The 24,930-nt window shown below is 36.7% G+C and overlaps 3 protein-coding genes across 3 annotated transcripts; 2 read left to right on the forward strand and 1 right to left on the reverse strand.

The window, feature by feature from the left end:
* The first annotated feature begins 2,506 nt into the window (after positions 1-2,506).
* Positions 2,507-5,424, forward strand: LOC104084433 (cytochrome P450 CYP82D47-like). Its single transcript, XM_009608413.4, has 2 exons — positions 2,507-3,502; positions 4,545-5,424. The coding sequence occupies exons 1-2, from the start codon at positions 2,555-2,557 to the stop codon at positions 5,166-5,168; spliced, it is 1,572 nt and encodes a 523-aa protein (XP_009606708.1). The 5' UTR covers positions 2,507-2,554; the 3' UTR covers positions 5,169-5,424.
* A 10,654-nt stretch (positions 5,425-16,078) lies between these two features.
* Positions 16,079-16,897, reverse strand: LOC138910494 (uncharacterized). The gene is made up of 2 exons (XM_070201736.1): positions 16,684-16,897; positions 16,079-16,632 (listed from the first exon to the last, which is right to left on the reverse strand). The coding sequence occupies exons 1-2, from the start codon at positions 16,895-16,897 to the stop codon at positions 16,079-16,081; spliced, it is 768 nt and encodes a 255-aa protein (XP_070057837.1).
* A 3,415-nt stretch (positions 16,898-20,312) lies between these two features.
* On the forward strand, positions 20,313-21,465 carry LOC138910495 (uncharacterized). Its single transcript, XM_070201737.1, has 3 exons — positions 20,313-20,503; positions 20,598-20,696; positions 21,234-21,465. Exons 1-3 carry the CDS (start codon positions 20,313-20,315, stop codon positions 21,463-21,465), a joined length of 522 nt encoding a protein of 173 aa, XP_070057838.1.
* The last annotated feature ends 3,465 nt before the right edge of the window (positions 21,466-24,930 follow it).

Genomic DNA, 24,930 nt, shown 5'->3' on the forward strand with positions numbered 1-24,930 from the left:
GAACAACAGGTAAATGAGTTAAAGACAAAATAAATTGTCAAACCAATTACAATGTAATGACCAAGCCTGATCTTAGATTGAACAGTGGAATTCTTCCTCGATTGGATCTTCGATAGAAGCTCGGTTGCGAGCAAAGAAAAGAACAAATGAATAATGCCTTGAACAATAGCTAGAAGACAAAAATAAACTTTTAAAGCTTTGATTTGCGTGTTACAATGTGTCAAAATAGAGAAAGCCTTTCCTTTTATATAGTAGGAGAATTTCAGTCCTAGTGCAAGTCTAAAAAAGGTAAAAATCTTCTTTTTTCGGTAAATATTGATCTTCAGTTGATACTGAACGGGATTCGCGCCGTAATATCCGGCTGAGGGCGAATATTTCAGCCTCCTGCTCGTCATGCATAACTGTTCACCGCGTACCCCGAGGTCCAGAAGCTATACTTGGCCCGGGTCCGTCATTTCACCTTGTCCGATCTCAGGTACATCGTTCATTCCTCCCGGGTTTCGATACGAGGGGCTCCTGGCCTCGATTATAATCACTTCAAGTCGTGTTTACCCTTTGTTCCTTCATCGAAGAATCGGAAAAAACTTTGCCTCCGATTTTACCCGTATAAAAATACAATAGGAGCAAACTCAGTTATTTAATTACCTCACGGATATTTCTGAGATTAAAATAAAAATAATTTAATAACTTGAAAATGGGTCAAAAAATTAGTCTTTGTTACTTCGATCTTTTTAACAAGAATTACTTAGTTATAAATTTAAATTTTGTTATTTAATATAGACCCATTCTTATTTGGTAGATTAGTTAAATGGATATAAGGGACATGGAATAAATGAGTTTTATCATTAAAAAATATTTTTATAATATGACATGGCATGCTATGTCATGCCAAATAAGTGTTCTTTACTTTATGAGTGAAAAAGTAATAGTTGAGTAAATTTATTGTCCTAAATAAATATAAAAAAGTGACTTTTGTAGGATATTTTTATAAGTTGGGTGACCACTCTTAGGTTAATCCATATTTTACCTATAGATACCTAATTTTCACGGGTTAAATATGAGTTGAAGCCCAAATTTTATCCAACTCAAATATCACTCATTCAACCCACCAAAATATAGGCGGGTTGATAAAATATGGGCTTATTTTGCCAGCATTGATTAAGATGCTAGAGATAGATAATCAGGTGCGGAGCTAAAAGCTTAGCTACGAGTTCGATCGAATTCAGTAGTTTTTGCTCAAACAGTATATTTATATTAAAAAATTTATTAATTTAATTATTAGTATTTGACACGATCGTTTCAAAATTTAGAACCCATAAAACTGAAATCGCCGACACCTTAAATAATCAAATGTTTTCATCTATCAACACTTCCACAGATTGATGTATAATAGAGTTTCAATTCGGTAACGTATGGCATTTGTTTTTGTTATCTTTCACTATCAACCACGGGCCACCACTGTTTGCATTTCCAATGCAATTTTGTCATTTGTTAATTAATTGAATATTGTTTTCTTATAGAGGTGTATGCTAGCTAGACCGCAATCCTGCCAGAATGGAATAGGATCAATACATCTTTTCCTCGAAAACATCAAACTTTCAACACTTACGATATGGGACGTGACTATGAGTCTAGGGGCGGATCTATAGGCTAAACTAGGGGTAAGTGAATGTATGGACCTTCAGTGAAATATGTATTTTTTAGAATTAATTTAATATTATATATTGATATTTATGCTTTATAAATATTGAATCGTTCACTTAATTTAATACTTAATTATATATTTTAAAAAATAAGAATCAATTCTCACTTAATATTTTTTTTGTCTCTTTTATTTTGTAATGCACTAAATATTTTAAATTCGCCTCTGACTATGACAGATCAAACACAATAGTCAGACGTGGTGGTCAATGTTACGTAACATTCTCGATCACCCAAAAAAACTGACTATCATTCTATTTACACACAATATCTTAAAAGGTAAAGAAAAATATTTACATTGGCAATAACTGATATGTTCATCGCATATAATGCAACATTCAATTGTGAGCGACTGGGGACAATTCTTCCTTGGCAATTTTTGGCATAAGCTCTCTCATTTACAAGTAACACATGATAAATAAAATTCATTCACTCTTAATTAGAAATTTCCAACTTTGAGATCTGAGATTAGAAGATAATTTACTAGTAATTAGGAGTGATTCCTCCTTAGATGAGCCCTACGCGCAAAAGTAAATTATTTGGACAGTAAATTTGGATTAGAATATCAGATAGTTTAACTTAAAACAACCGCCATTGTCCTTTCATTGGTTTCCTAATGTTTTATGTATTATTTAATGGCAGTATATATACAACAAACTTAGAGGAGTTTAATTTAGCAATTTCAGCTTCTAATATTATAATCTTGAATTGAAGATAACGTGATATATTTGAATTTACTGGTTATTCTCATCCATCTATAAATATAATAAACTCCACCACCGTTCCTTTTTTGGAGTATACTTTTGAATATAAAGATTATAACAGGTTACATACGCAAAATATATAGTTAGCCATGGATTTCGTCTTAATTGCCATTACACTAGCTAGCTCCTTAGTTTTCCTCTTCCTTATTTACAACCAATTTCTCTCAACCAAAAGAAACAATGGGCAGAGGAAAAGGGTACCTGAAGCTGCCGGAGCATGGCCTATCATTGGCCATCTCCACCTTCTCAGTGGATCTGAATCTGATCAGTTACCTCACAAAGTCTTAGCTCGAATGGCAGAAAAATATGGGCCAATTTTCGGGTTGAAGCTTGGAGTATACAAAGCTGTTGTGGTTAGTGATCCCAAAATAGCAAAAGAATGTTTCACAACCAACGATTTGGCCCTTGCAAATCGGCCCAAATCCTTGGCTTCAGAGATCATAGGCTACAACCATGCCATGTTTGGGGTTGCTCCCTACGGACCTTATTGGCGAGAGATAAGGAAAATAGCAACTATTGAATTTCTGTCCACTCGGCGAATTGAGGTGCTCAAACACATAAGAGAATTTGAAGTAAAATCAGCTATTAAAGAGTCTTATGAATTTTGGTTGAAGAACAAGAGTAGTAGTTTAAACGGTGCAGTGAAAATGGAAATGAAGGAATGGTTAGGGAATGTAATTATGAACACAATGGTGAAGATGTTATTTGGAAAAGAATGTACTGAAGGAGAAGGAATAAATAAAGCTCACAAAGCAATAAGAAGATTTTTTGAATTGATGGGGGCTACTGTTGTTGCTGATTTTTTACCTTATTTAAGGTGGCTAGATATAGGAGGTCATGAGAAGGCAATGAAAGAAGTTGCTAAAGAAATCGACTCTGTTGTTGAAGAATGGTTAGGAGAACATAAAAGGAGGAGGGATTCTAAAGGGATTAAATCTGGAGAGGAAGAAGATTTTATGGATGTAATGTTGTCCATTTGTGAAAACAGAGATTTGCCTGGATTTGATGCTGATACCTCTATCAAAGCTACATGTATGGTACGTTTCTTAATTACCCTCTTAAAACCACTTCTAACCAGCTATGAGTATATGACTTGACTAAGAATTAAAGAAATATGCTAAAATCGGTTTAAATTATAGCAAGGGGAAAATGTCCAAATTCGTTCGTGTACTTTTCGGAATTGTTCAAGCCTGCCCTATGTCAGACTTTTGGTCTAATTATAACCATGTCGGTAGCAAATTATCATGTACTCGCTCCGTTTTAATTTATGTGAATCTATTTTCATGTTAATCCGTGCTAAAAATAATGACTCATTTCCTTATTTGAAAATAATTTACTTTTATGCAATGATTTATAGTCACACAAAATATATGTGTCTCATTTTATACCACAAGTTCAAAAGTGTTTTCTCTCTTCTTAAACTTTGTGCCCAGTCAGGATTTACATAAATTGAAACGGAGGGAGTATTTGCTTGCGTTGGTGGAGTTCACTTGTTCAAATTCTTTGATAAAAAGAGTTTAAATTTACCTCTCAACTTTTGAATATGAACGATTTTGAATATGAACCAAAGGTCAAGAGCAACAGTGAGTCTTATTCCTAATGGGGTAAGAGGTGTTTGGATTAACTTATAGGCTAAAAGTCAAAAGTCATGAGTTGGTAATACCCTAATTTTTGGCTTTTGGCTTATTTTTGTATTTTTAATGCCTAAAACTAAGTGATTTTATGCACTTTTTATCATTGTCAAACACCTCAAAAACTAGGAAAGTGCTTAAAAACGAATAAGCACGTAAAATAAGCCAATCCAAATACCCTCTTAGTCAAAAGTGCAACAGAGGACATAATTGAGCAATTTCGGAAAGTACATTGACAAATTTAACCATTTTCCTTGTATCAACAGCATAAAACTTTTGTTTTCATTGTTAGTGTATAAAATCAAAATCGTTTTTCATTAATCATCAATTCATTGTCTTCTGACTACGAAAAGAACATCTATAAATTTGTCATTAATATTCTATTGTAGTCCCTTGTTGTGCTCAAATGTGTAGCTTATTGCTGAAATTGTTGAGTTTGGGTTGGTAGGCTCTGCTAGCGGCAGGTACAGACACCACGATCGTAACTCTAACATGGACTTTATCTTTACTACTAAACAACTACCAAGCACTAAAAAAGGCCCAAGATGAATTGGATGCTCACGTTGGGAAGAACAGATGTGTACAAGATTCAGATATCAAGAACTTAGTCTATCTTCAAGCTATTGTTAAAGAAGCATTGCGTTTATATTCAGCTGCACCGCTCTCTGTACCACACGAGTCGATGGAGGATTGCACTATTAGTGGCTATGATATACCAAAAGGCACTCGCTTGTTAGTGAACATTTGGAAGATTCATTGTGATCCAGATTTATGGCCAAATCCTGATGAGTTTAAGCCAGAGAGGTTCTTGACGACACATAAGGATGTCGATGTGAGAGGAAATCACTTTGAGTTGATACCATTTGGTAGTGGAAGAAGAATGTGCCCTGGAATTTCTTTTGCCCTTCAAGCTGTGCCCTTTGTATTAGCTGGTTTGTTGCAGGGGTTTGAACTTAAAAGGCCTTCGGATGAACCAATTGATATGAGTGAGAGCTTTGGATTGACAATCCTTAAAGCTTCTCCTCTCCAAGTTCTCCTCGCTCCGCGCTTGGCTCCCAATCTTTACGAATGAAATGCTTAGTTCGTAATATTGATGTGAAAATAATAAGAAGACTTCAAACGTCATACATTACATGTGTAATTGTACAAGTCTTCACATCATGTTACAGATGACATTCAATTTTTTTAGAGTCCTGCACTGAAATTTCAAGTTGTAACTCTGACCAAAGGTATACTTTACCCTCCCAATTTTACTTTGGATCCGTTCAGCTCGGAAGGATATATATGCTTATTAGCTTCTGAAGTATTTTTCAAAAGTTTCTGTCTGACGACGTTGCTCTCATTTTCTCTCTAGCGTAACTACATCGCTATAATTTTTAACAAAACATTTTGATTAGTTGATACATCAAAGGTCAATGTAAGTTTTCTGCCAATTGTTATACCGCGATGCTAAAGTCACATGTGCTGTGAACAAGGTAGACAAAACCGAATGGATTGGGCTTGGGAATGTGTTACTCATGAGTAGTATTAACCAGCCCAATGATAGGTTATTAGACTACAATTGGGACCCAGGTTGAGGTACAGGTGTCATGTCAAGGAATTACTGGAAAAGAGGGAATACAGTTACTTTAATTATCAATCTGTTATTTCTGTATTTGGTCGTGGATATTGGATCCATTACAAATGTTTCAATAGCTTAATGACCTTAGTTTCACTCTGACGTGGACTGCGAAATCTACCATAATTTTTAATCTATATAAGAACAACCCCTTCCATAACTAGTTAGTCATTTAGTTAAGAGTTCTTCCTCTCATATCCAACGCAATGGATTTCTCTCTTGCCATTACCTTGTGCTATAACGTTTAGTTTTCTCTACTTCATTTACATGCCTTTACTCTTTAGGAATCAGTAGCAAAAGCAATATTAGCAGCAGAACACCCCCTAAAGTTGCTGGTTCGTGGCCTCTCACCGGCCATCTACACCTTTTCAGTGGCTCTCAGCTGCCTCACAAACTTTTGGGCCTCATGGCAGACAGAAATGGGCCAATCTTCACAGTAAAATTTGGGGCCTATCAAGTTTTAGTGGTGAATGATTGGAAGATAGCCCAAGATTCTTTAATCAATAAGGACTAGGCCTTGAAAGCCAAAAAATGCAGAAATATTATACTTTTTGGGGTGGTTTTAACTTTTGACCCTCGTTTGCCTCATGGGCAGAACTTCAAGATCAAAAGTTAAAAGTGTTGCCCTATGGATAAACGAGATACAACACTTGTTAAACTTGAAGTTCCATCCATAGGGGAAACGGGAATAAAAATTCAAGATCATCAACTTTGAGGGCTATTTGTATATTTCACCCTTCGCAAGCTGACCAAAGGTGCTAGTTGATATTGCAGTTTGTCTAGAAATTCAAAATCTTTATTCTTTTTCCTTAACACTAAAATAATCCAAACCTTGTCCGTTGAAAATCCGAAAGCAATATTCTACTTAATGTTAAAGCTTCTTTTCATGGATTGTAATTTTGAATAAGGTTGGAACTAATGCATTTTATTGAGTATAATGGAAGAAAATAAGAAGTATAGACAGTTGTAATATTAACTCATCTTACATGTTCAAGAAGTTAGTTAAGTTAGTTAAAAGTCAGTTACAAAGTTAGTTACACGATTACGGTTAGTAGCAATACTCTTAGAGCTGCTGTGAATCTTTTGATTCTATACATACGAGTAGTTATAGTCAGAAATCAATCAACGAAGAAAGTTCTCTTTAGTCTCACTCGATCATATCTATGTTTCTCTCTCTCTCTTCCTTCTTCTTCTTCTTCTTCTTCTTCTTCTTTCTCTAACTTTTACATTCTACATTCTTCATTCTTCTTGTTGTTATCAGCTCTAAATCTTACTGTGAGCAAGATGTATGGTTAAATTTCTATATGGTATCAGAGTAGTAGAATCCAATTACTTCCGCAAAATCTACAGTTCTTGAAATTTCTAATTCTGTCAAAACTATCTTCAAATCTACATTCTGGCAATCCACATCAAAGCAAATGTTGTTGGTTAATTACAATTCTAAAAAACAGTTCAATCTAGGAACCACAACTTGAACCACACCATCTGTGACTCAAGTTGATGCAAATGGAACTCAGTCTACATCAGGAATCATACCAGCCATGGACCATAATCATCCCTTGTATCTGTATTAAACCGATGTGAGTGACATTTCCCTTATCTCTTTACAATTAACTTGATCCAAAAATTACTCTCTATGGAGCAAATATATGAGAATAACTTTACTAGGGAGAAACAAGTTGGGATTTGTTGATGGTTCTTAGAAGAAAGAAAACTTTAGGGAAGAATTCTAGTACCAGTGGGAAAGGTGTAATGCTATAGTTCAATCTTGGATAATGAATACTGTCTCTAGTAAACTGTTGGGAGGAATGGTGTATGCTGATAGTGCTCAAGTATTTGGGAAGGTCTGAAAGAAAGGTTCAATAAGGTGGATAGATCAAGGTCTTTCAGTCTACATCAAGTAATTATAAGACTAACCCAAGGAACAACTTCTGTAGCAACTTACTTCACAAAGTTGAAAGAGTTGCGGGTTGAATTAGAGGCTTTAGTGCCACAACCTGGATGTAAATGTGATAAGCCAAGAGAATTTGTAGCTTATCGCCAACGACAGAAGCTGTACAAGTTTCTAATTGGGCTGAATGATAACTATCTACAAGCTAGGAGTCAAATTATTCTTATGACACCACTACCTTCAGTGAATCAAATGTATGTTATGATAGTCAGTGATGAATTACAAAAGGCTATGGGGGCAGTGATGTTTTATACTTCAATGCCACACAAGAGGGGGGTGATTTATGTGGTGTCCAATTTTTGCGTGCACTGATTATAGAAGGACCCGGTTCTTCTAAGTGTTCTTTCTACTACTATTGCGGAAATAGTAAATGCGGAAAGTAAAGAACATAAGTATTTTTACGTGAAAAACACCCCGCTCAAAAGGTGAAAAACCCACGATCTACTACTCAGTAGGATTTTTTCCAACACTTCACTAAATCACTGAGCCAAAACAGCATTTACAAAACTCTTAGTAAACCTAAGGATTAACTCTAATCCCATTGTGGCAACCAGCCTCTAACTGTTGCGATAACTTCAAGTTAACTCTAACTTGAATACTCAGAGTACCTAATTCAATTGCTTCTAGATAAAGCTGGAAGGTACAACTTGAAAACACCTACTACAATTGAACTAGAATAAGAGACAGACACTTGGAACTGGTTCTTCTACCTGGTTCATGTAGCTTCAGGTTCGCACACTTGAATCACACAAGAATTGCTTGCAAAATGTCTTGCTATTTTATTGTCAACTCACGTTTAACTTCAGCGTTTGTGCGTACCTATAAAATGAGAATATTTTGCAATATATAGAGTTAGTAGAATGGGAAATAACTAGAGTTCTAATGCTACCCTTCCTTGGTGGAAGAGTTCTAGCTATCTTCAACTTTTAACTCCTCCCTTATCTTGGATAAAGTTCTCTTCGAGTAAGTTGTCCTTTTCCTTATCATTTGCACAATATTTTCAATCAGGAGATATCAGATATAACAACTTAAGCCTATCTCATTCACGTGTATCCCTTATGCTCGAATCTGCCCGTGTCTGTGTACACTATGTATGGACCCGGTTCATGCTGGAGTTCCTTTGTCAATCATCAAAACAAACTTCACTTGGGCCAACAAATTCCCCTTTTTTGATGATGACAAACTTTGTGCTTTTCATAAGCATAGGCCTTGTGTCACTTTAGCTCAACATCAAACCAATGTTAGAACACTTTCCATTTTAAAGTCACAAATCATCAAGGGCCAGGTTCATTAGGTTATAAACATCATAGTCCAAAGTAAAAGCACAACCTATCTTTCCCCTTTTGGCATCATTGAAAAGTTATATAGAAATTATGTTAGATAACCAGATTTTAATAGAAATCACCCATGGCCACTGGGCTAGCATCAACAAACAGTCAGACCACAAAAATAGTTAATTATCATTGTTACTTAGTCATCCACACATATAAAGAGAAATAAAAAATACTGGATCATGAGCAAAAGAAAAAAATCCCATTCGGGTCACTAGTTGGTCTAACTAGGCTAGGAAGGCTTAAGGCTTGGAAGGACCAGGTTATTGGTTCTTGGCTTGAGGCAGTTTCAGCATGTCATGAAGAATGCCATCATTCTTCTCCTTCTTCTTTGCCAGCTCAGCTCTGAAAGCATCTCTCTCAGTCTCCACTTCTGCCAACCTCTTCTTCAGCCTTTCAATATCAGCATCCTTAGCCCCACTTTCTTGCACCAAGGCTCGCACTTTGCTATTCATATGTACCTTTTTGGATGAACCAGGTTCATTGAGAGTGGTGTGGACTTTATAGTCACAAGCAATCAGAGTATTTTTCCCAAAGTGATCCTTGCTAGTACCAACTTCCCATTTCTTGATGGGTACCTTAAAGTGTGCAAGTACAACGGTGAGAATAAATCCATAGGGTATGGCATGCATTTTGGTGCCAGTTAGAACCCTATCAAGAAGCTAAATAATAAATCCAGGCCAATTAATTTGCCTCCCACTGTCCAAACATTCCATAAGGATCAGGTCCATGAATGTGTCAATGTACATCATTTCCTGCCTAGGTAGGACAACTTTGTTGACAAATTCGAACAACATTTTGTGGGATGGCTTCATCTCACTTTTGTACACATCCTTGGGCCCAAGTTCTTCATCAATGCCACCAAACTTTCTTGTAATGGCAAGGGCAGTAGGGAGATTCTCTAGGTTTGGCCATTTGAGCTTCTTGTAGTCATTGTACCCTGCAATAGGTACACCTAAAATCTTTCCCAGTTCCTTGTCATCAAAACTCACTATCACCCCATTTACCACACTGGTGACCCTACCATCTTTGATCTCATAATTTGCCATAAACTCCACAATCTCAGTTCTGGCAAGCTTTCTATCCATTTGAAGGACCATGTCCTTCCAACCATGCACTTGTAACTTCTCCAGCAACATCAACATACCTTCCTCATCCAAGTCCCTGAGGAGTCTACCTTTCAAGATGGTTCTCTTCCCAAACTTAACCATCTTGTCCTTCTCAAGATTAGATTCTTCTTCTTTTTCTTCTCTACTTCATTCTTCTTCTTCCACTGTTTTTACTTTTCTAGACTTCAAGGCAGACCTGGTTCTTTTGACTAAGGAAGATGGCCCTGTAGACTTTGTATTTGAAATAGACTTCGTTGTAGAAGTCTTGATCTTCTTTGCATTTGGAGTCACAACCTTCATTTTTTCTACCTCCTCTTCATTATGACGAACCAGGTCCATCTCATCAATTTCAATTGCCTTAACAGGCTCAACCACCTTCTTCTTTCCCTTAGCAGTAACTTTTTTCTTACTTTCTTCTAAGGCCTTTTCCAGTTCAGCATCGCTCTGCTTCTTCTTACTTTTTGTAGCTCTTCCTCTTATAGGAGGAGTCTCCACTAGGATAGATAAGGCAACCTTTCCTTTCTTGTTTACCCTAGCAGTACCAGGGATTGTAGCTCCTGAACGCCTTTTCCTTTTAGGATTGTAACTATCAAACACCTTTTTCAGTAAGTTTTCAAGAGGTTCCTGCTCAGATGGAACAGGTTCTTGAACCTTCTTCCCCAATCGAATCAACCCCTCAGCAGCTTCTCTAGGCCCACTTCCCCCATTTTCTTTCACACTTTCTTCTTTTTCAGCCGATTCCTCAGTCCCTCCTTCCTTAACTCAAATTTCTTCGGTCAGACCAACATGGTGGGTGAAGATTCAACTACTCCTTGTCCCATTCTCCTCACATCACCTTGAGCTCCCTCACTCTCCTTTTCTTTTATTCTTTTATTTTTACCACCCGTTTTCACAGACTCAGCAGTCTCTACCCCAACCACTTTTCTTACCAGAATAAATCTAGTTTCAAGATTTTCAGTAACCTCAGAGAGTACTTCATATGTAACTTTAGGATCAGAATTTACCTGATATGTTTCAGATGAAGCAGTTTCTTCCCCCTCAGTTGCATATTTGAACGAGTCTTCAAATTTTTGATGTTCAACTCCCTGACTTGCCCTCAACTGCTTATTGATTTTCTGATTTGTTCTTTTCCAGCAATAACCTTGCGAGCCAATAGCTTGACCCTTCCTTTCTTAAATGTGAGTGTGATTAAGGGTGTGATGGATGGTGTGGGTATTGTTTCCTTTGGTGGTGATGAAGGATTCTCAAAAGGGTTTGCTATCGCTGTGTTTGGGCATGAGAGAAGATGAGGATTTGTGTGTTTGGAAGATTAGAGAAAATAGAGAGAACTTTGACGGTCTGGGAATTAAGAATTGAAGAAACAATTAAGGCCTTATCAATTTAAAGAGGTGGAGTCTAATTGGGTAACAACTACCTTTACAGAAGTTCAGAGGTCTAATTAATTTGGGAGTCAATTTGAGGAGACATTTGTGACTTTCCCTAGAATCTTGGAACTTATTGCATTTTGGGACTCTTTTGAATGAAACTGGTTCAGTTTGTCATGGAAAAGCTCAAAGAGGTTAGGATTAAATGGGACTCTCCTCTTGATCATAATTCAAATATTATTATTCCAAAATATGCAGAGTGGAGAATACGTACCAAGTAATCTTGATGAACCAGGTTCTTCATTGAGAAATCTCTTGTGTAAGTCTGAATTTTCCAAGAAAATAGAGATAATATAATTAGAGATTAATGAGTCATTTTAGCACATGGAACAAGAGTATACTTATGAGAGTATGAGACTGAGAAAAATCTAATCTAATTATGTACAAAAATTCACAATTTCTCTAACCAATTTGTTTGAGTTAGAACTGGTTCCTTTTAGGTGATCTTAATTATCCCTAATTCTAAAATGTTCCTTTCAAAGTGATCTCTACTTGGAGCTTTTGTGAAGATTTCAGCTTGCTTGTCAATAGCATAAAATTCCACATTGATCAAACCCTTCTCATAGTTGTCCCTTAAAAATAATGCCTAACATCTATATGCTTAGTTCTCTTGTGATAAACTGGGTTATTGGTCATACTAATTGCACTAGTGTTGTCATAAAAAATGGGGATACAACCTACATCAATTCCAAAGTCCATTAATTATTATTTGATCCATAACAATTGAGCATAACATGAGGCAATAACAACATACTCAGCTTCAGCATTAGATAATGCCACATAATTTTGCTTTTTGGTGGCCCAAGACACAAGATATGAGCCAAGAATGTGTGCCATACCTGATGTGCTCTTTCTATCCACAAGAAAACCTGCATAATCAGCATATCCCACTAAGTTGAAATTACTACCTTTTGAATACCATAGACAAAGGTCAGTTGTGCCTTTTAGGTATCTTAAGATCCTCTTGACAGCAGTCAAGTGAGACTCCTTTGGACTTGCCCGAAATCTAGCACAAAGGCCTACACTGAAAACAATGTCAGGTCTACTAGCAGTGAGATACAACAAAGAGCCAATTATTCCTATGTACAACTTCTGATCAACATATGAATCATGCTCATCTATATCCAATTTTGTGGCAGTTGCTATATGAGTGTCAATTTCTTTGGAATCTTCCATTTTAAACCTTTTAAGCAACTCTTTCACATACTTCTACTAATGGATCATAGTTCCATTTGAGTTTTGTTTAATTTGTAAGCCTAAAAAGAAATTAAGCTCACTTATCATGCTCATTTCAAATGCACTCCCAATTAGTTTAGCAAATTCTTTACTTAACTTATCAGTAGTTGCTCCAAAGATTATATCATCAACATATATCTGAACTACCAGGAGATCTTTACCTTTTTCTTTCAAGAATAAAGTATTGTCAATTTTACCTTTCTTGTAGTCATGCTCAAGCAAAAATTTTGATAATTTTTCATACCATGCTCTTTGAGCCTGCTTGAGCCCATAAAGTGTCTTTTCAAGCTAGTAAACATGATCAGGACATTCCTTGCTTTTAAAGCCCGGAGGTTTCTTGACAAAAACTTCTTCCTTTAGATAGCCATTGAGGAACGCACTCTTGACATACATCTAATGGAGAGTGAATTCCATATAAGCAACAAAGGTTATAAGGAGTCTAATTGCCTCTAATCTTGCAATTGGAGCAAAAGTCTCATCATAGTCTATGCCCTCTGCTTGACTATATCCTTGAACTACCAATCTTGCCTAGTTCCTTGTAACTGTTCCATCTTCATCAAGTTTGTTTCTGAAAACCCATTTTGTGCCAATTATTGATCTGTCCGTGGGTCTTTGTACCAGATGACAAACTTGACTTCTCTCAAATTGGTTGAGTTCATCTTGCATTGCATTCACCTATGTTGCATCCTGCAAAGCTTCAACAATATTTTTAGGTTCAATAAGAGTTAGAAAAGCATCAAAATCACAAAGATTCTTCAACGAAGATCTGGTTTTGATTCCAGAAGTTGGATCAGTAATTATGTTCTCAATGGGATGAGAACTTTTGATATTTGTAAGGTTTCATAACCAACTGATTTCCCCTAGATGTTCCTTCAATGTTTTGTTGCTGAGGAACATGTTCATGGATAGGTTCCCTCGAGATTTGAGGATCACTTCCTCTTTGTTCAGTTCCCCCTATCAAGTTTCCCTGGGTGGAAAGACCTGTTTTATCACCCGTTTTTTCCTCTGGTGCAGCTTCAGTCTGGGCTGTGGTTTCATTTGAGTTTCTTACCAGCCCAATTGTTTCATCATCATGTTCCTACCTCTCAGAAAGAATGTTAGTTTCATCAAAAACCACATGTATACTTTCTTCTACACACATAGTTCTTTTTTTTATAAATCTTATAAGCTTTACTATGTGAAAATATCCCAAGAATACTCCCTCATCACTTCTAGGATCAAACTTACCTAGGGAGTCTTTACCATTATTATGCACAAAGCACTTGCATCCAAATACCCTAAGATTGGATATGTTTGGCTTTCTCCCTTTAAGTAACTCATAGGGAGTCTTGTCGACGAGAGGTCTAGCCATGCGCCTATTTATGATGTAACATACAGTGTTCACAGCTTCTGCCCAGAAACTATGGGGCAGTTTACTAGAAAGAAGCATAGTCCTAGCCATTTCTTCCAATGTCCTATTCTTTCTTTCAACTACTCCATTTTGTTGTGGAGTCCTAGGAGCAGAAAAATTATGATTTATGCCATGCTCATCACAAAATTCAGCAAATTTAGCATTCTCAAATTCAGTACTATGATCAGACCTATTTGATGCAAGTTGATTACCTAGTTGTTTCTGATTTTTCTAACAAAAGAAGTAAACATGTCAAATGCTTCATCTTTAGATGTTAAAAACAATGTCCAAGTAAACCTAGAGTAATCATCAACAAGAACCATCACATATCTCTTACCACCTCTACTCAATGTTCTCATTGGTCCGCAAAGATCCATATGGACCAGTTCCATCGTTCTGGTAGTGCTTACCACTTTCTTGCTTTTGAAAGAGGATCTTACCTGCTTCCCCCTTGCACAAGCCGCACACACTTTATCTTTCTTGAATTTAATGTTATGCAGCCCTATCACCAAGTCCTTGGAGACTAGTTTGTTGAGTTGACTTAGACTGGCATGTCCAAGTCTCTTTTCCCAAAGGAGGCAATCATTATCCAACACACTTAAGCAAGTGAGTTCATTATCTGAAAGTATGGACAAATCTACAACATATATGTTGTTCACTCTTTTCCCCTACAAAACTATCTTGTTAGTGGTAAGATTAATCACAAAGCATTTTGTAGAGGTGAATGCTACCACGTTACCTCTATAACATAATTATGATACACTTATTAGACTGTACTTCAGTCCATCTATCAAGTAGATGTTCTCAATAGAGTGAGAATCAGTGTTACCTACCTTTCCAACCCTAATGATCTCACCTTTTTTCCCATTTCCAAAGGAGACATTACATCCTTTAAGGTCCTCAAGTGAAAGAAACTGGTTTTTGCTTCCTGTCATGTGCTTTGAGCAGCCACTATCCATGTACCATATTTGGCTACTCCCCTTCACTTGGACCTGCAAAAGGAAATCATGGGTTAGTCTTAGGAACCCAAACTAGTTTGGGTTCCTTTCTATAGGCAAAAGGATGAATCAAATTCTTTTTAGCCCAACTTGGTAGCCTATTCTTCCCTTGAACAAATTCTTTGTTCTTTTGCCTAGCCTTTTCTTTTGCAGTGCATTCACTTTTATAGTCACCTGTTTTACCACAATGTGTGTAAATCTTGTTCGCAGGAAGTGTGAGGTGCTTGCTTTTGGGATCCCACTTAGGTGCCACGTTCCCAAAGCCAAATCCTCTTCTGTTGCTACTATGGTGTTCTTGTAGCCATGAAAGTGCATCGGAAGACCTGTTCCATTTACAAGTTCTGTCTAGCTCGTGCTTGACCTTGCTTAGATCCTCCTTTAGAATTCTTACCTGCTCATTCCTTTTATATAACTCGTCTTTTATTTTTCCTATGTTTTATTTTAGAGTGAGTTGTGTGTGATCAACTATCTTTTTACCTGTTCCTAATTTCAATTTTAGATTTTCAAATCTAAGCTCTAGGACCGTTGAGTCAAGTGCATAAACCTGGTTCTTCAACACAGTGTTTTCACTTACAGTTTCACTAACCCTAAGTTTCAGGTTTTTGCACTTAGCCTTCAAAATCACACATTCTTTAGACAACTATTCATTCTCATTGTTTACATCCTCAGATTCATCAATTAGTTCTAGAAGTAACTCAGACAGCCTTTCTTTAGACAACAGTTTAATTTTGTCTTTGAGATGAATTACACTTACCTCAGTTTCTTCATCAGATTCTCCGATTTCCACAAGTTCTTGTTCATCTTCATCATCGTCTGAGCTTTCTCCCCAAGCAGCGACCATAGCCTTGGTTGATCCTTTGTTGTTGCTTTTCTTGGGTTGAACCTGTTCCTTCTTCTTGTTCCTTCATTCAGCTCTTTCCTTCTTCTATTCAATTTCCCATAAAGGATAGTTCTTGATGTGGTGATCCGTCTTTCCACACTTGTAGCAGCCATCATTGGTTTGCTTCTCAGGAGTGTTTGCCTTGATATAGTTTCCACTTCTTGAAGAGCCTTTTCCTCTCCTCAGGTACTTCTTGAATTCTTTGGTGATCATAGTCATTTCATCATCTTCTAGCTCAGAACCTTCAGTGGTTCTGAGTGCCAAGCTCCTTTCCTTTTTAGGTACATCCATTTTCATGGTTTGTCTCCTAAGTTCATAGGCAATGAGATTTCCAATTAATTCATCCAGTGGGAGAGTGACAATATTCTTTGATTCGTGAATGGCAGTGATTTTGCTTTCCCAAGTGATAGGCAAAACCCTAGTCAGTATCTTCTCAACTTTATCTTCTTCAGGAATAATCCTTCCAAGAGACTTTAGCTCATTTGTGAATGTAGTGAACCTTGTGTACATCTCTTGAATTATTTCTCCTTGCTTCATAGCAAAGTTCTCATACTGAGAATATAGTAGAGTTCCTCTGGATCTCTTCACCTGAGATTTTCCTTCATGAGCCACTTGCAATATGTCCTAAATTTGCTTAGCAGTGGTACAACTTTGGATTCTGCTGTACTCATCTGGACCAAGTCCACAAACAAGCCATTTCTTGGTTTTAGCATTCTTCTCCCATTTCTTCAAGTCCTCAGAAGTGCAATCCGCTCTTGTCTTTGGCACCTCTACCCCTTCATCATTTATCTTCAAGGTAGCCAGTGGACCATCGGTGACAATGTCCCATAACTCATAGTACTCTATTATAATGTGATCTCTCATCCTGTTTTTCCATCAAAGTAGTACTGGCCATTAAAGAGTAGTTTCCTAGCAGTGGCTTGCCCTTCCCAGTTTCCAGGTGGTATACTCATCTTGATATTCTCCTAAGGGGTTAGCCTCTTCAAGGATAACTTTCTCTCATACCAATTGATGTTTTATACTTCAATGCCACACAAGTGGGGGGGTGATTAGTATGGTGTCCATTTTTCGCATGCACTAATTATAGAAGGACCCGATTCTTCTAAGTGTTCCTTCTACTACTGTTGTGGAAATAGTAAATGCGGAAAGTAAAGAATACAAGTATTTTTACATGGAAAATACCCGGCTCAAAAGGTGAAAAAATCACAACCTACTACTCAGTAGGATTTTTCCCAACACTTCACTAAATCACTGAGCCAAAACAGCATTTACAAAACTCTTTATAAACCTAAGGATCAACTCTAATCCCGTTGTGGCAACCAACCTCTAACTGTTGCGACAACTTCAAGTTAACTCTAACTTGAATACTCAGAGTACCTAATACAATTGCTTCTAGATAAAGATGAAAGGTACAACTTGAAAACACCTACTACAATTGAACAGACACTTGGAACTATTTCTTCTGCCTGGTTCATGTAGCTTCAGGTTCGCACACTTGAATCACACAAGAATTGCTTGCAAAATGTCTTGCTATTTTACTATCAACTCACGTTTAACTTCAGCGTTGGTGCGTACCTATAAAATGAGAACATCCTGCAATATATAGAGTTAGTAGAATAGGAAATAACTAGAGTTCTAATGCTACTCTTCCTTGGTGGAAGAGTTCTAGTTATTTTCAACTTCTAACTCCTCTCTTATCTTAGATAAAGTTCTCTTCGAGTAAGTTGTCCTTCTCCTTATCATTTATACAACCTTTTCAATCAGGAGATATCAGATATAACAACTTAAGCCTATCTCATTCACGTGCATCCCTTATGCTCGAATCTGCCCGTATCTGTGTACACTATGTATGGACCCGGTTCATGCTGGAGTTCCTTTGTCAATCATCAAAACAAACTTCACTTGGGCCAACTGGCAGTCTCTAACTCAGTTGGTTTATTGGGTACAATGCCCACCCTTGATCCTACTGCTATATATTCTAAGACAGGATATCAAAATTAGAAGTTCAAATAAACTAACAATTTGTATTGTGATCACTGCAAAATGAGAAACCACACCAGAGAAAATTACTATAAACTGAAAGGATATCCTCAAGAGTCTAAGTTCAAATGAAAAAGAGGAGCAGGAGGGTCATATTCTACTTACAAAACCATTAACTACAGTACAAAACCATCAACACAGTACAAATTCCCACACTAGCTCTTCATCCAATGTAGTAGGTAAAAAAACAAGTATTAGTAGCAGTAAGTCCATGCTAGTGTCCAAAATTCTTAGAGACTGGATCATTAACACTGGTACCACAAACCACATGATATCTGATATAAGCATGCTATATAAAGCCTCTTTGTTAAAAAGTACAAACACAAAAAATGTGCAGTTACCAAATGGTGATGTATCACAAGTAACTCATATTGGTTTAAGCACAATTTCTGGCAACAATACGCTAACTAATGTGTTCATACTGCCTTAATTCAAATATAATCTTATGTCAGTATCACAAGCAACAAAATAATTTAATTGTGTAGCTGCTTTTTATCCGAACTTCTGTGTGTTTCGGGATCTTTGCAGTGGCAAGGTGAAGGAGATTGGTAAGGAATGCTTATACATGCTATTAAACAAGTCAACTGAAAAACTTGAAGAAATAAGCTTAAATGTGCATCAAGCTACTGTTGCTAGTGCAGATGAAACAAAACTATGGCATATGAAAATTGGCCATGTAGCCAGTACAACTTTAAATAAAATTCTACATGCTAGCGCAGTTAGATTATAGTAGAAACTCCCAAGAAATGTAGCATATGTCCAAGTTTGATCTTGTTCACATGGATGTATGGGGACTTTACAAAGTTCAAACCTTTGATGAAAACAAATACTTTCTAACCATAGTAGATGAGTACACTAGAATGACATGTGTTTACTTGCTAAAATTAAAATCTGATGCATGTACTGTCATCTATTCTTTCTAAAATATGTTCAAACTCAGTTCAATACTATGGTTAAAGTTGTTAGATCAGACAATGGTACTAAGTTCCTTAATGAAGTTTGTAACAATATATTCAAACAATTAGATATAATACACCAAAGGTCTTGTGCCTATACACCTCAGCAAAATGGCATAACCAGAAAAAAAAACCAGACATATTCTAGAAATAACAAAAGCAATTAGATTTCAATAAAACATTCCTCTGAAATTTCGGGAAAATTGTGTTCAAACTGTTGTATATTTGATTAATAGATTACCAAATGTCTCCATATGAAAAAATATACAACAGGAAACCTTCTTTTAGCCATTTAAGAGTAATGGGATGTCTGTGCTATGCCAAGAATATTGCTGAAACCGATAAACTTCAGCCAAGAACAAGAACAGTTGTCCTAATAGGATGCTCAGAGGTACAAAAAGGCTATATACTATATGATATGAATAACAATTTTTTTTTTGTCAACATGGATATTAGTTTCAGGGAAGATGGATTTCCATTCAAATGGATTACTACTAAGATTCCAATATTTACTAACACTATGTGAGAGATGTCTCAAGGAGATGAACACAATACACAAATTCTGGAACTACAGACTTCTAACAATTATTAGGGGTCGAGTAGTAACAATGAGCCAGCATAACAACAACTAACTACAACTCTACCAGTGCCTTTAACTTAGACTACTCCAGAAACACAACCTACCTTACAACCTTAGACTAATACAAACACAAAAACTATGTTACAAATACCAGGGCACCAACAATTCAATAGTTGCCTGCTCAACTTGTGTCAAGATCAAAACCAAGAGTGAAACCTACCAGAAAATCAACAAGAACTTCAAGGCCACATATATGGAAAAAGGACTTTATATCGCTCAGCCTACACAACAAAGCTAACTATCCAATCTCAAACTTCATTTCCTATGACCAGATCTTACCAAAATACAATGCCTTCCTTTCAGCTTTTTCATCTATCGCAGAACCTCAATCCTATACTGAGGCAGCTCAAGATCCAACATGAATTAAAGCCATGCAAGCAGAGATTAATTCACTACAAGAAAATAATACATGGGAGATAGTAAGTCTATCAGAAGGAAAGAAGCCAATTGGCTGCAAGTGGATATACAAGGTTAAATATAAGGCAACATGTGAAGTAGAAAGACTTAAAGCAAGACTTGTAGCAAAAGGCTACAGTCAACAAGAAGGTATAGACTACTAGGAGACTTTCTCTCCTGTAGTCAAGATGGTAAAGTCAGGTCAATTCTATCTATAGCAGTTGCAAGAAGTTGGCATATACACCAAATGGATGTATATAATGCCTTCCTACAAGGAGATCTTATTGATGAGATTTACATGAAACCGCCACAGGGATTTCAGAGTCAGAGGGAAACTAAAGTGTGTAGACTCATAAAATCCCTCTATAGATTAGCATGCACTAAGGCAATGGAATGCAAAGTTGATAGAAGCTCTGTTGAGTTTTCAGTTCACTCAGAGTCAATTTGATCATTCTCTATTCATTAAGAGAACATAAATAGGCACTAAAGTGGTTCTTATCTATTTTGATGACATGCTGATAATATGTGACAGGTTGGACCTCATAGAAGACACCAAAAATGCACTACAGAAGGCCTTCAAGATGAAGCATTTAAGTGAATTAAAATACTTTCAAGGGATTAAATTTGCAAGGTTAGAAAAAGGAATATTAATGTATCAAAGAAAATATGCATTAGAACTAGTATTTGAACTTGGACTCTCAGTTGCAAAGCCAATAGGTACACCTATGGACAACAACCTAAAACTCACAACAGGGAATATGATGAACATCTCTCAACAGCTTCACTCACAGAGGATGAAGTCTTATCTGATCAAGGATCATACCAAAGACTTATTGGAAAACTACTATATCTCACAATAATAAGGCCTGACACATCTTTCAGTGTGCAGAATCTAAGTTAATATCTGCGGCAACCAAAAAGATCACACATGGAAGCAGTTGCTCAAAGAATAGTCAAGTATATCAAGAATGAGCCTGGCCTAGGTGTACTTTTATCCAATAAACCTCAAGATAAAATTACAACATTTTGTGATGCTGACTAGATAGCATGTCCACAAACAAGAAAATCTATCACTGGTTTTCTAGTGAAGATTGGATAGTCAACTGTGTCTTGGAAATCAAAGAAGCAAACCACAATTTTCAAGAAGATTTGTTGAATTTGAATACAGGACTATGTCCTCAGCAGTAGCAGAATTGACATGGTTATTAGGAATGCTTAAAGAAATTGGCTTCAAGTTTGAACTTCCTGTAACTATTTACAGTGACAGCAAAGATGCCATTCAAATCGCAGCAAATCCAGTCTTCCACGAAAGAACAAAATATATTGAGATAGGCTGCCATTTCATAAGAGAGAACATACTACAAGGACTTGTGAAGACAGAATACATCAACACCACATAACAGCCAGTTGACATACTTACAAAAAGGTTAAACAAAATTCAACACATGTATCTAAGGTCCAAGCTAGGATTACTTAACATCTTTACTCCACCTAGCTTGAGGGGGAGTATTGAGTATAATGGAAGAAAAAAGAAGTATAGACAACTGTAATAGTAACTCATCTTACATGTTTAAGAAGTTAGTTAAGTCAGTTACAAAGTTAGTTACACAGATACAGTTAGTAGTATTACTCTTATAGTTGCTGTGAATCTTTTGATTCTATATATACATGTAACAGGAAGAAGAATGAAGATTGAAGAATGTCACTTGATCACTATCAAAAATAACTGCAATCTTAACTTCAATCTTCATTCTTCATGTTGCAATTGTGAATCTTCTGGTTGAATTTCTACACATTTCTTGGCATGAATCACTAAGGATCCACTCCAACACGATCAACAAATTCACGTTTTATGTGCTTCTGTGTCAATTTGGTGAATTTAAATTGAAACACAGAACCTGAAGTGTCAGCTTAAATTAAGATTAAAATAACTCAAGAAACCTTAGTCATCTCTTCCGTAAGCAAACTCCTGATTAATGGTTTAATAGCAAACGCAAAGATTTTGGAAACAGGAAGAGATCGTTTAAAGGCCGAAATAAAATAGTGGCTCAAATAGTTCTCATTTTTTTCGAAAGAGCAATGTCACTCGATCATTATAAAAAATAACTGCAATTTTTCTCTGTTTGTGACTTCTGTCGTCTCATCACTCAATGATGAGAAGCAGTTCAACTCATTCTTATTGTTAAAAATCATGTTTAATTGATTTTGAATAATTTGATCATGTAAAGATTCTTTGCACACTTCACCTTAACTGGAAAAAAAAGAAGGAACAAACAAAAAGATGAGAATAATATTGAGGTTATCATGTGGAAGCCTATTTGAGATATTATATCAAAATTTTCAGAATATTTTGACCACCATATATATTAGGCATCATATATACATATGACAACTTTAAAGAGTCAGTTGGGATGGAATGGCAGGGAGTCCAATTGATTGATGGAAATGGCTGTGGTGTCTACTCAGCATCTCAGAGATGCGGCAATAGCATTGGGAAGAAAACCAAAATTTAACTCTGAAGTACATAATCTTGGGGAAATGGCTGAGCTTTTATCACTTGCATGTGTTGACCCTTTCATGGCCAGGCCAGCCAGCTTGCCCCATGTGAATGTGATCAATACCACATTACGCATAATATTCATGGCCCATGGGTTAATATAACGAGGAACCGACCCTTGGCTATGTTAGTCCCGCCAATATTGCTGTATTTGTAAATAATAATTCTGTAAAATATAAGTTATCGTAATGAAACAGTAATTAATTCGAGCCCACTGAATTCACAGTGTTTTCTTAAGGAATTTAATCCCCTCCTAGTACCCAAGGTTATGGATTATTTCCTCCCAGGATAGAACGAATCACACACTGGTGTAGCGGTACTTCAAACCCCAGTGTTTCAGCGAACACAAAGTTCGGTAGCAAATCACACTTACAGTTGCTTTGTTTGAAGTTAAAACAATGCAGAACAAAGGAGTAGAAACTCAGAAAATCGTATGGAAATGCTGAGAGGAAGGAGTGCAATGTATAGCCAAAGTTGAGCGTTTTCAGTTTTGTTTGTGTGTCTTTCTTCAACAGCTGCTGCACATATTTATAGCAGTCAGCTTTGAAGATGAACGACCCTCCACCCTCCATGGTGGAGCATGCACTAGTTTGTTTGTGGAGCAAGCACTTGGCCATGGTGGAAAGAGCATTAGGCGGCTGCTATTGCAGCTGGTGGTCAATATGCGGATTGGAACATATACGTTACAAATACGGATAATCTTACATTAATATTTACTATTAACAAATAAATTTGGTCCAAAAAATTAATCAATCAATCGATCATTTGACCAAATCCAAATCCAAATCCAAATCCGAAGCCGAAGCCGAAGCCGAAGCCGAGCCGAGCGAGCTACGACGATGACGACGTGAGGCTTGCTTTCTTCTTAACTCTTTAAGAGCTACAAGAAGAGCAATTATATATATACCCACCAAAAATCTTTTCCTCTTCCAATATGGGACAATGTCTCATTGTCAAGAGGGAAAAACTTAAAATTTTACTCAAAAATTTCATTTTTCCCTCCATTTCCCATTCACCCTCATTTTAAGACTATTTCATCTTAAATAAAAAACCTCAACAATCCCCCACATGAATGGGGAATGGCTATATCACGAAAGTATGCATGGAAAAACTGTGTGATTTGCAAGCAATGATTAATCACATCTGGATAAGTAGGTTTTCCTTTGAACTTTTCGTAGTGAACTTATGTCGGATATACTCGGTCAATCGGTAGATTTGATATCTTTGAACCGTCAAACTTTGGTGTATACCTAGACAACCATAAGTCACACAACCGACCCTTAACCGTCTTTGGCTCTCATTGTTGTGTTCGTTTCAGCCATGAACACTGCCTGGTTTCATAAGTGCGTAGAGAACTGGCCTTACAAAGTTCTCCTTGAAGCGGCTAACACTTCACACTTACATAGGTGATTCCTAAACGTGTCATCCTGTAGATACACTATTTGATATACCCCATATCAAATTTAGAAATTATTAAAAAGCCTTAATGCTTTATCCATGGTACTGAACATTGTCTCATCATGAGAACGGACTAAAATTTTATTTGACAATGTTGAACCGTCATTAATGACTTTGTTTGATCTCCTTGAACCTAGATCTTGGGATCTCCAGTCTTCTAGGTCGAGTTACCGCCACAATAACTTGTTCTCGGCCATAGCCCCATTCCCTTTGATGATTTCTTAACTACCTCTCTAGTTAGGCCTTTTGTAAGTAGATCCGACACATTATCACTTGACTTTACATAGTCAATCGTGATAATTCCTCTAGAGAGTAATTGCCTAACGGTTTTATGTCTTCATCGTATATGACGAGATTTATCGTTATACATAACGCTCCCAGCCCTTCCAATTGCCGCTTGACTATCACAATGTATGCATATTGGTGCCAACGGTTTGGGCCAAAATGAAATATCTTCCAAGAAATTCCGGAGACATTCAGCTTCTTCACCGGCTTTATCTAAGGCTATGAATTCAGCCTCCATTGTAGAGCGGGCAATACATGTTTGTTTGGACGACTTTCAAGATACCGCTCCTCCACCAATAGTGAATACATATCCACTCGTGGACTTAGAATCAGTTGAACCGGTGATCCAATTTGCATCACAGTATCCCTCAATCACCGCAGAGAATTTACTGTAGTGCAAGTCAAAGTTCTGAGTATGTTCTAAATATCCCAAAACTCATTTCATTGCCATCCAATGAGATTGGCCTGGATTGCTCGTATATCGACTCAGTTTACTTATAGCACAAGCTATATCTGGTCGTGTACAATTCATGATATACATTAAGCATCCCAACACACGAGCATA

The sequence above is a fragment of the Nicotiana tomentosiformis genome, chromosome 4, assembly GCF_000390325.3.
Source record: "Nicotiana tomentosiformis chromosome 4, ASM39032v3, whole genome shotgun sequence".
Classification (NCBI taxonomy): Eukaryota; Viridiplantae; Streptophyta; class Magnoliopsida; order Solanales; family Solanaceae; genus Nicotiana; species Nicotiana tomentosiformis.